This window comes from Pezoporus occidentalis, unplaced genomic scaffold (genome assembly GCF_034315485.1).
Source record: "Pezoporus occidentalis ecotype Australia unplaced genomic scaffold, CSIRO_AGI_Poc_V1 ctg161, whole genome shotgun sequence".
NCBI lineage: Eukaryota > Metazoa > Chordata > Aves > Psittaciformes > Psittacidae > Pezoporus > Pezoporus occidentalis.
This window is the reverse complement of record NW_026913437.1, coordinates 758,435-770,512: the sequence shown is the minus strand read 5'-3', so window position 1 is coordinate 770,512 and position 12,078 is coordinate 758,435. Positions and strand designations below refer to the sequence as shown.

The window sequence follows — 12,078 nt, the reverse complement described above, 5'->3', positions numbered from 1 at the left end:
GACGAAATCCACCAGCTCCACGAGCCCATTCAGAGTCATCCTCCTTGAAGGCACCTTCCACCGCCTTCCCCTCAGCTGCCTCTGCTAATGCAATCATGAGCAAGAGCAGCGTCTGGAGCAGCTTCACTGCCACAGCGGCAGCACAGGGCACCATGGCCAAGCGTGGCTCATGTTTATAAGAATCCTCTTTCCCATGAGCTCTTTCCAGGGATAAGGACTTGTAGGTTGTGAGCACCTCTTTGAATCCCAGTGGTAGCCACTGGTCCAGATCAAGGCTGGAAGATGCTAAGCTTGAACCTCCTTCCCAAGGTGGATCTGGCAGTGCTGAGCTGTCACTGCTCACTGTACAAACATACACCTGCAGTGCTGCCCTGGCCAGCTTCTGACTCAGAGGCACAGGAGGGAAGCGTGAGCACTGCCACAGCTTGTTAGCTGGGCTTCAGCACCCATCCTCCTCCTCCTCTCCTGCAGGGGAACCCCTGGGGCTTGCAGACACCACGCTGCACTCACACTGACCACAGGCACAGCGCCTGCGCTGGCACATCCAAGCTGGGATGCAAAGAAACTCCCCCAAACTGGAGAGACAACAGTGGCAGAAAGGAAACCTCTCCAGGCATTCCTCCCCTCTGGAGAACGGCCAAGGAGACCATTTCCCTCTCTCTAAACCTCCAGCACGAGGAGCTCTTTGCTGCCCACAGGAATTCTACAGGGCTTAAAATGAGGCTTAAGTATTCTGCCGAGTGGAACCTGGGTCTGGAGGGCTCTGCCCTGGCACAGGGAAGCCAGCCTGGGGAGCAGGAGGTGGCTGCCGCAGCCCCGCAGCGCTGCAATATGCCCATAAAAGGTTTCAGAATGCATCTGCTTAAGCACACGCAGCAGCTCACAAGGGTTTAGAGGCACATCCCCAAAGAATCTCTCTCCTGCTTTTTTAGGCAAGCGTGAGCAGCAGTCAGCACTTTACCATCATCTTCCCAACCAGGAACCCAAGGCTGGTCTTGGCAAGTATTAACAACGTAAATGCTGCTGGCTGCAATCAGTGGGGATGGTGGTTTGCTCATGCCACAGACAGAAGGCCGGGGCTGGAGCAGAAGCCCTGCCTGGCCAGGGCTGGCTGGTGAGGAGAGGAGAGGCTGTCAGGAGCCCCAGTGCTGAATTGCTTGGCCTGTCTCCCAGGGAGGCTGCCTCCAACACGCGGCGTCAGGACCAATCTGCGGCTGCAGCTCTGCTTCCCAACTCGTTCCAGGGAACACGCACACGAGTCTGGGGCCCAAGAGAGAGCTGTAACGAGCTCAGGAGCTGCAGGAAGAAAGCCAAGACCAGTGGTGCTGAACCTGACCCAGGGATCCCAGGCATGAAGCTGGCACCTCAAAACACAGGGTAACAGCAAAGGCATCTGCTCCTGTGGGAGCACTCAGGTGGGGTCAGCTAACCCTGCTGTGCAGGCAGTGAGCTACCACAGAGAAGCAGGGCACAGCAACCCGTTAAAGCAGGACAGCAAGATTCACCAGGGCTCAGCTAGCACCATTCAGCTGTCAAAAAGTCACCAATAAATAAAGCAGAACTACCGGGACATCAGAGAAACCCATGGGTCAGGGCAATCCCCAGCACAACAGAGGCTGGGGGAGACTGGATGGAACAGCCTAAGGAGAAGGACTTGGGGGTACTGGGTGAGGAGAAGCTCTCCATGACCTGGCTTCATTGTGGGCTTGAGCCCAGAACCCCCGTGTGCTGGGCTGCACCCCCAGAGCGTGAGCAGCAGCTCAGGGAGGGGATCCTGCCCCCCTGCTGCGCTCTGGGGAGACCCCCCCTGCAGCCCTGATCCAGCTCTGGGGCAGCAGCACAATTCCCTGGAAAGCTGAACATGCCTGGGGAGGTCACACATCACCTGAGTAACCAAGGGACCTCAGCTGAGAGCATCTGCAGCCCAGACACCAGGCCTAATGGAGATGCTCAGCCCCAGGCACCACCAGGTGTGCTCCTCCATCCCACAAAGCACCACAAACCTTTTGGAGCCGCTGCAGAGCACACACAGCACGCGTGTCAATTAAATGAAGCAGTGACAACACGAAGCTTGGTGTAGACAAGGGATGTGCCTAAACAGGCACATTCTCCTGCCCTCCCTGATGTACCACTCAAACACAAGAGCCACAGTTCTTATAAATAAAACCGTCTAAAAACGCTTCTCCTGCTTTCAGATGTTTGACTCAGTAGTTATAAAAAGCACTTAGGATGTGCTATAGGACACACACAAGCACCAGACAAGACCGAAACTGCTGCAAATCCACTTCTCATCACCATGCAGGTGAGCGACCAAAGAAGTGAAGGTGTCTCGCAGGGCTGACCTGGCCCAACACTACTTGGCTGGTGCATTTGCAGCCCCATCACACTGAGCTGAGACGTGCAGTCATAGTGTCTCCAAAAATACCTCTCTGGCTTGGTTTGCTTTCTTCTTCCCCTGTAAAAGCGGAACCGTATGTGAGGTTTGGGGGTGGTTCAGTTGTTTCCGTGCTTGGAGTTTATTTAAATTTAAAAGGTTTGGTTGCAAACCAGCAACAGAAAGAATTCTGGTGAAGTCAGCATAAACCAGGTACAAATCAGCAGGCAAAGTGTAAGGAACAGCCTCAGGTACCCCAGCTTCAAGATCCTATGGTTTCCTATGGAACCTATGGACGTTTACTGTCCAAGCACAGCAAACTTCTTCAATTGCTGTAGGACTGTGAATACCACTACCAGACAATAACACTTCTTTTAGAAGACAGACAATCCAGACAAAACTGGGCTTTTAACTCCTGATTTCACGCCTCTTCAGACACTCCACCCTTTTCATATATATATATATATATATATATATATACACACACACAGAACTTCTCTGAAACATGCAATAGCTTTAGGATGTCTTTTAATTTAGACCTCTCGAGATCAAAATTCAGAGCCCTGAAATGGCCATGATTTTCTGTCGTCCAGAAGGCCCTTCACATCTTTGATCTGCATGTGGAGACACCTACGTTCATAAAGCAAATCGAAGCATAAACCCAAACCCCACCGCACCTCACCAAGCTGGGCCTGGACACTGCATTTAAGCTGCGAGTCCACAGTGCAATACCCAGCCTGTGAGCAGAACAAACCATAAGGCTCTGGGAACACCCAAGCGTGCATTACCTACATGCTTTTCTATCACAGTGAGCTATCTCTCAGCTCGCTGCTCCATTAGTGCTTCCAGGGACCAAAGAGAATGCTATGTTCCTTCCTGGCAGCTTTAGAAAGAGAAGAACAAAGCTGAGGAGTCAGACAGGGTCACACCATGGCGGCCTCATCCAGCCTGCAAAGGAAGGTTAATGACTTGAGTGCTTGTGCACAGAGCCTTGTACCGAGCGCCATGAGCCAGCAACCAAAAGCTCTGCATGGAAAGGTGCCCACCAAGCCTGGGAAAGCAGCTGATGAATGACCCCAAAGGCCACCACTGCAGAAGGCCTCAGAGGTGCCCTGGGACCTGCCAGGAGCATCACAGAGCATCAGCAGCCCTTGTGGCCACAGCTGGGTGGCTGCCCTGCTCCGAGCAGTGCAGCTTGCCCTGCCATTCACACGGGTTACTGCAGACAGCACTGCTCCTCCAGAGTAACGAGGGGAAGCACGAGTACAGAGAGAGCTCTCCTGGCATCTGACTCCAATCTGTGAACAGCTCCTCACAAGGAACTATTTTTAAGCTTCAATCAATCTGCTTGAGGAAGGTTCCTTCTGCTGCCTACAAATATGCAAGCTCCCCCTTGGAAGAGCCGCAGCTCAGGGCAGAAAGATCCAGCCCCGGACTTCCACCCTGATCAAGATCCAGTATTTCACTGCACAACCACACAGTGCTCCTGCAGAGCACGTCCTGGTGACCCCACCTGAGCATCGGTGAAGCCCCACCACCACCTTCAGAGCCCCCGTGTGTTCTTTACAAGCTTACAGGCAGCACACACTAACCCAGCAAACAACCCACACTGCAGCAGCCTGCTCCTGGAAGCATTACTGCTCCCAGCACTGCACCAGAGGCAAAACTGCTCCATGAGACAGAGGGAACAGAAGGCGAAAGTAAGATGCAGTAACTACAGAAGCTGTGCGTGACCTGCCCAGGGAGGTGAAGCCATTGTGGGCTGGGTTATCAAAAGTTCCTGTAGGAAGGCATTGTTCAGGCTTAAGAGGTCTGTGAGAAAGAAAACAAGCACCAGCACTACACAATGGATGCAGATAAGCAACCTCTGAACAAAGCCCTGGGCACTGCAAGACAACTGGGAAAGGAAAACTTATTAGCTGCAAGCATCCTATATCCTGTCTCCAAGGGAGCAACACAGATGTTCTGCTACTGCAGAGTGTGAGGAGATGAACAGAGCACTGAGCAGCTACCCAGCCTTGCACAGGGAAACACAGAGACACCCACAGCATGGGCAGGAAAAGCCTCTTCTTAACGGGTCTGAGAAAGTAACACAGAATCACAGAACCCCAGCCTGGTTTGTGCTGGAAGGGACCTCAAAGCTCCTCCAGCTCCAGCCCCTGCCACAGACAGAGACCCCTTCCACTAGGGCAGCTTGCTCCAAGCCCGTGTCCAACCTGGCCTTGAACACTGCCAGGGATGGGGCAGCCACAGCTTCTCTGGGCACCCTGTGCCAGCGCCTCAGCACCCTCCCAGGGAAGAGCTTCTGCCTTGTATCTAACCTGAACTTCCCCTGTTTCCATCTGAACCCATGAGCCCTTGTCCTATCACTGCATCTCTCTGGTTCCCAGGAAGGGAGGCCACTGTTATGCCCACGAGGCTCTCAATGCCACTGCAAACACGGCTCTGCCAGCCCGGTGCAGCCCAAGGACAGAAAAGCCTTTGTTGGAGAGGTTAGTCACCAGGGTGGTTATCTCCCTTGGGAAACACGGCGAGCACACACACACAGGGGACTGCACTGCTCTGTGGCACAGCACAGCCAGGGCTCTGCCCTGTGGGAGCTACTGGATCCATGGGCCTGAAGGAAGGAGGTGCTCTGAGATGCACTTTTTGGCTGAGAAGTGGGATGCGGGAACAGCCCCATCATGGGAGGAGAGTCTGAGCTCTCCTCCCAGTGTCCTTCCCTAAGCCAGAGCTGCTGGCTCCCACAAGGCTTTCCTAAGCCTGAAAGAATCCGGAAAATCTGTTCCCTGGAAAATTCAGGCCACTTCAGTAGCACAAACTGGGCATCTGCTGCTGTGTCAAGAGGAAGCTGCTGCCACAAGAACATTACTTAACAGGCAGTTACACAGGAAACACGCTGAGCTGCACATCAGACCCGACTCCTTGACTGGGTTTTTTTTTTCTTTGCTTTCTCAACACTGTATTCCCCATCCCATTCCCCACTGCTGAAGTGGGAAACCTGTTTGCTATGCCAGTGGGTGGGATTTGATCCCAGCTGCCCATCAACTTAGTGCTCCTCAGGATGCTGCAACCATTAGGCACGGGGCAGGGTACCACTCCACACAGCAGGACAGCACTCCTTCCACTTCCCAAAGAAATGCTATCGAATGGAAACGTGTTAATCTCTCCATTCAAACTGTCTGCACTGCCACTGGCTACAATTCAGGAGTTTCAAGGGCACAAAGAACATGACTTTATGTCCCTCCGACAGAAACAGTTTTGCCTCTCGCTGTCAGCAAACAGCAATGCAAATGAACATTTGAAAGTCACACTGTAACTAAGCCTCGCTGCATATGATCAGATTAAAAAGAGCAAAACCAAATGCAAACAGGAAGCGTGAGCTTCTTGGTAAAAGGGAACAGAAGTGAAAATACAAAGAAGCCAAACAGTAATAAAACAGGTAAACCAGTGTTAGACTGGATCAGCCCCAGTCTGAACCTGGGCATATGTAATTCCACCATTTCTGGTACTCGTTATGTGCATGACAATAAACCCAGATCTCTTCAAGCAACAGCTGAAGTTCAAGAGAAAGCTTTGAAGCTTGTAAAAATATACTAGATTCCTTCTAGAACCTCAAACAGGTTAATCACTGATCAAAACAGTGAGCACCACAGCAGGAGCTCTCAGAAGCAACTGGTCATCCAGCCATACTGTGCCAGGGGTTTGACCATCCTACTGAAGCATCTTTGATGACCCCCACTTTAGAGGCAAAAAACCCCATCGAAACACCACAAAGTGGATGCTCATTTCCTGAGCACCATGGTGAATGAAGCAGCCCCAGAGATGCCACCTCCCCCTGCGAGCCCCTATCCCCCTGCCCCAACTCAGCCCCCAGGCACTTGGTCGCTTCTGAAAAGTCACCCCTGGAGCTCCAACAGTGACAAAGCAACCAGGAGCCATTTACTGCCTGCAAAATCAGCTCCACAGAGATGAGTGCTAGCAAAAGGCTGGGCTGTGACTTGGCCAGGCCTAGCAGAACCACGGCGTTGACATGTCCCTTACAGAAAGCCTTTTGCCAACACCCATTTTTCTGGGAGCTCTGCCCTCCAAATATTTTGGCTGTTTCCCATCCACGGGCCAGCGTCTGAGTGCATCTGCAACTCCATCTCCAGGAAATGCACATGAAGCTGATTCATTATCTTAAAATGCTGCTCTCGTTTCTGCTCATTAAAAGCACATTTCAGAGCCCCGCATCGAACGCGCTGCCCATGTGCTCTAGACATAAATTACAGCACTGAGTCCTCTGCTTCTCCATCTCAGTTTCACTCAATGCCCACAGTCTCCACTTTGGGAACAGCTTCATCAGACGTGAGCTGCCATTGGAAATGGTGGATAAACCCCTTTCTCCCTGCCATGCATCAGGCACTGACTGTACCCTGGATCTCAGCAGCTACATCCCGCATCGGCAGCATCCTCCCTGCAGGAACAGCAACAAACAGCGGTTGCGCACACCCCACGCCCCAGCACGCCGAGCCATTCCGCAGGGAAGGAAGAGCAAGAGAGCTCAGGTAACGCACGCAGCAGTCCTCACCTTTAGGGAGTCAAAGCAGGCAATAACTCGACCGTTTTCCACATGGCAACTCCGTGAGGGATGGGCGAACTTGCACTCTGCATCAGACCGAGAACAAGTTCCTCTCTGAAACTCCCGACACACTTCTAACGTCAGCCACTTCGTATCCCGCACCAGGGAAACGTTTACAGCCATAGTAAAAACCAAAAGTGACCAAGCAAGCGAGGGCACCCTTCCTCGGGGGCACCAGGTACTGCTGAGCCGCTTGAGTTTCTTCTTGTTTGTTTAAAAAAAGGGTAAAAAAGTGAATTCAAGTTAAACGCGAAGAAATAACTAACTTGTTGCTTTGGTAGAACTCCTATTCATCAGCACTTAGGTTTTCATTTAAGTCAAATCGTGTTTCTCGAAACAAGAATTAAACATAAAGCCAATCATAAAATAGAAATCTTATCAGAACAACTGAAAATCAAATGAGAGGCCAGCTCCTAAAAGTGCAATTGTAGAAGTTAAAATACAAGTGTTAGATTTTGTGCCACTGCCGGAGTTACTTGCAAAGAACTGGCAGACTTTCAAAAGGATTCTGTGCTCTCCAGTTAATGGTTTCAATTATTCTTGCAAAAAGCATATGCTGTTGGCAGCACTTCAGTTTGTGGAATGGTCTCGGTCCTTGGGGAGAAAACTTCGTTTTCTGGGGGTATTTTTTCCTTCTATTTCTTGCTTCTAAAAATCACGGTTCGCGAGCATCAAAACAAGCAAAAGGACGTCTGATTTCTTTCGTTTTGGGGTTGTTTTTTTTTTCCTCTTTCTTTTCGATATTTGCTACATACTCGGGGGCAGGAGCAAACTAGAACCGAATTAAAATGGCCGAGCGAGCCGCGTGTGAATGTGGAGCAGAACCGAAACCCGCGGGGAGGCTGGAGGCGCTGCCGTCGGGGCACGCAGCGCAAGCGACGCCGGTTACACAGAGCGGGGGGCGCGGGGCAGAGGGCGGCAGCCCGAGGCAGCGATCCAAGCAGCGGCGGCTTCAGGAAAGGCACTTTTCAGCAACCTGCGGGGAAAAGAGAAACAGAATTGAGGCGGGAGCCGCAGCGGCTGATGCCCCCCCCTGCCCGAGGGGCTGCCCGGCCGCCATTGCGCTACCGGGGGGCATCTCCCGCACCCAGCGGCGCCTGCGAGGAGGAAGCGGCCAATGGCGTTTACCGTTGTAGCAGCAGGCACGGGCGGCCGACCAACAGCCGAGGCCGTTTCATAGCGGCGCAGGCTGGCACCGAGAAGCCCCAGCGGCGCGGCGCGGCCCCGCAGTCAGCTCTTTAATCTCCTTTAACGAAGGTCCCGTCCTCCCCATGGGCCCCTCCCCTGCTGTCGGAAACGCTCCGGCAGGAAAAGCAGCCGGTGGCTTTCTGGCAGACAAAGCAGGAGCTGCTGCGGCTCAGCCCCATGGCCGCTGAGCTCACCCATCACCGGGGCAGAGCACGGGGCGGGCGGCACATGAAGACTGCGCTCACGGTCGCTCCTCTAGGGATGCGGCGCCTACAACACTGAAAGCAAACGCACCGGGGACACCTCAGCTACACGCACACACGGAAAACATTAACTCGCTGCTCCTAGCTGTAGTTTTCCACCAGACCAAAGGCAACTCAAATTCCTCTTGACTCCAGCAACTCGCGTTATACAACACACAGCTCCCAACGCATCCCTAGTCAAGGCTTCCTCGGCATCCACTAAAATGTTAAGCTGTCCCTAGAGCTTCCCATTCTAATATTAGCAGTACCAATGCTGCCTGATAGGATTGGGCTGTTTTCCCAACTTCCCAAATCCAGCCCTTTTATCTCATGGCCACCCACTTTTGCCAACACTCCACAGGCACAGGATGCTGCTCGTGTGACTGCTGTTAAGACCCGAAGCTTTTGCAGGCAAAAAACCTTCAACTACAAGAAAAGGAAGCTTAAATTCCTCCTTTATTATTGGTGTGTTATTGCAATTACACTGATCAGTAACCGAAGATTACTGGAGCTGGAAACAATGGAAACAATGCTCCCGAGGAAGTGTGGGAAGAGGCTGTCAGCAGCAGCAGGGGGTGGGGCACAGAGGCCGTTTGATTCACAGATCGAATTAGTTCACATTAAAACCAACATTCGTTAAAGCCCTGTTGTATTCTCCAGGCTCATTAGAGTCAAGCTCACAACAAAACCTGCCCGGGGCCTTGCAATCCACCCGCAGCATCAGCACAATGGCTGGTGTGACCCGTGCTTCTGGAAAGACCTTTGCGTTTCTGCATATCAGGTGGGGAACAGAGACTGCGAACATCGGATTTGCTGAGTGTGCTTCAAACTTCAAAGGGAAGGGGGAAAAAGCACATCTTGCCATGCTTGTGTCTTCTGGGCTCTGTGAGCAACAGAGATGCTCCAAATCAATTCCAGGCCCGCAACCGGGGCAAATCCTATCCATTGATGTGGGGGCTCTCCCTGTCCAAGCGAGCTCGGCAAGCAGGAAAAGATGTGTGGAAACCTTCTGCAGGGAGCGAGGGCCTGGCTGGGTGCAGCTCCTCAAAACAAGCTAGAACAGGTCAGCTCTGGGTGGGGATTAGAAAGAATGTTCCCTAGAAGCTGCTCCGAGCAGGCTGAAATACAACCATCTTGTGGATGAAGTGCCTGTTGCACAGCTTCAGACTCCCAGGGTCACACACACTTACACCAAGATGCAGTGTAGAACACCTGCCACTTCCCAACCTGGAGAAATCCCAGAGACCAGCGTTGGTTCCGCTCTCATTGCTGTAGCTCAGGAGCACACACGTGCACACACAGACACACAGGTACATGCCTGCTCTAGGCTGCTCAGTCCTCAGGGTGAAAGGAATGGTTTTAATGGAAGATCGATGGAATGAATCCTACAGAACACTGAACTACAAACATTAAGACATTCACATACATGTAACATGGTTTCTTTTACAGCTCTTAGAAGGGGGAAAACAGAGAACTTGAGACAGACTTGCCCCTGTCCTGCTGATGGAAACGGAGCCCCTTGCCCCACATCCTGCAGGACACTGAGCAATGTGTAAGAGCAAGACACGAGGAATATCCTGTGCTACGGAAACAACCCACCCTTCTGTAGCAGGACACACTTATCCCAGACCCTGGGACAAGGGCTTTGGTACTGGAGGGAGCCAAATAAATTCTTACCACCAGGGCCCTCAACCCTGCAGCCTGCCCAGGCAGAGCCCAGCACATGCTGCCCCGTCACCGCTTTGCTGTGTGCTCAGGAGAGCGCTTCAGCACATGCGTAACTCTGAGCATGCAGACAGATCAATGGAAAGAAGAAAGCGTTCATGAAGCATGTACTTAAGTGCTTTGTTGAATCAGGGCCTAAATAAAGGGATCTGCTTCAGAGGTCTGCCAGGGCTGGGAGGGCAGAGAGCACAGGCAGCAGTCACTGCGTTTCGGCCCAGAGGAGCACAAGCTGGGCTTTTCTGCAAGTCAACAGAGTGTTTGGACTGCTTCAAATCCCCTCTCATGTGGCTATGAGGAAAGCTGACAAACATGCACCCAGGGCTGCCATCACCCCAAAGCCCTATGCTGCTGCTGCACCACGACAGGGCAACACAAACAGGAACCCACCGACACTGCCAAGCTTCAGTCCTCCACGTTTCAACTCCTGGCAGCAAACAACTGTAGCTATTCCCATCAAGGTGCATCCTCACAATTCCCTTGTATTATCCTTTTCTAAGGGATGGGGAGGGTAACGGGGATGGGGCAGACGACAGTGGGATGATGGGACACTGGCATTTTCATCACTTTGTCCTCCCACTCTACTTCAAACAGGAGGGATGAAAGCATCCATGCCAAACCCAACATACTGCAAGGATAAAAAGTAGCTCCAGAAAACACGGACTTGGTTAGCGTGCAGGAAATACAACAAAGGGTAGGTGCTGCCTTTTGAACCCTCCCCAGCAAGGCAGATCCATCCAGCACAGCTCATCTCTTCCACTACCAGATGGGCCAACCTCATTTCAATGGCAGCAGCATCAAAGCCAGAGCGAGCAGCACAGCAGAGAGAAAAGCCTGTGGCTTTATCCCTGTAAGGAAATTGTAATATCCCCGAGCCCCTGCTCCAGGGCCACTTGCTGGGCCAGGCTGTAACTGCCCGAGATGCAGGAGCACAGGGCTTGCTCCACACGGCAGAGCCAGCCCCACAGCTAGTGAGGGGCAACACGGGCAGTTGGAGGAGCAAAGGCCACAGCAGGGCTGCCTGCAGCAGGCCCGAGATGCCCTCACCACCGGAGGTAACGTGAGGACAAACTTTCACTCGATGCTTGAATTCCTCCTGCGTGCCACAGAACCAGTCCTCTTCCACTGACACCCCTCATGGATGTCAACTGGTGAGGACGCTTCCTGACAGCCGAGTTCAGAGATGGTAATTTATGTGACAGGGTGGATTCAAGCGGCTCCCAAGTGTAAATGATGCTATTTAAGAGTCCGGGGGTTGAGGAGAAAAGCCTGGCTCAGTAGCAGGGCAGGGGGGATCCTCACTTGTTGTTTCTCAAGGATTTTCCGCTGGGATGAGAAGCGCCAAGTGCTGCTGCCCTGACTGACAGCCCTGGTGAGTGACATCTGCACCTATTGCCCTTCCTTCACCTGAGGTGAACAGGGACAGTGTGGACAGTAAAGGAACACTGGCGCTTTCCTGCAGTCCAGTTCCAGACGTGCCCTTTCTTCAGCATGTGTGATGCTGTCCATGCTCCCCTCCTCAGTATGAGCCAGCAGCACATGGCAGAGGATCTGAGGTCTCCCCGAGTCCAAGCTCAGCCTGGTACTGCTGGGCTGCTGCGTCTCACCCAGTTGTGCAGGTTAGGGCCAGCCAGCCCGGATGGGCAGACAGACAATTCACACCTCGAGTCTTTCACCACTTTGGGCACAATCTGCAGCCCACTCCTGAAGTAGAAATGTGTTCTGAGTACCCAGATACTGTCACAGCCCAAAAAGCACCTTTCTTATGGCCCTTCCTTAAACCATTAAACTCAGCTGCAGCACAAGTGACACTCATCAGTCCTTGTAGCTCTGAGGTGATTCTGTAACCTTAGCTCTTCATGGCACCTGAATGGGTACAGAAGAGCTTGGTGTACCCACCACCCCTCCTCGATAACCCAGAATGGGGG

The 12,078-nt window shown here is 52.6% G+C and overlaps 1 protein-coding gene across 18 annotated transcripts in view; it reads right to left on the bottom strand.

The window, feature by feature from the left end:
* MBNL3 (muscleblind like splicing regulator 3) overlaps nucleotides 1-12,078 on the bottom strand; it is a 75,947-nt gene that overhangs the window by 37,999 nt on the left and 25,870 nt on the right. For 16 of the 18 annotated variants that reach the window (XR_009963632.1, XR_009963633.1, XR_009963634.1 and 13 more), the window contains one exon: nucleotides 6,948-7,974. The exons of 1 other annotated variant lie outside the window; for it this stretch is intronic. Coding sequence is in view for 11 of the 17 variants with exons in the window: in XM_062612764.1 (XP_062468748.1) it covers nucleotides 6,948-7,121 (174 nt within the window). In the remaining 6 variants the exon portion in view is untranslated. Of the gene's footprint in view, nucleotides 1-6,947; nucleotides 7,975-8,126; nucleotides 8,215-12,078 lie in introns of those variants that run through there. One more of the 18 variants, XM_062612767.1, reaches the window with a different exon arrangement.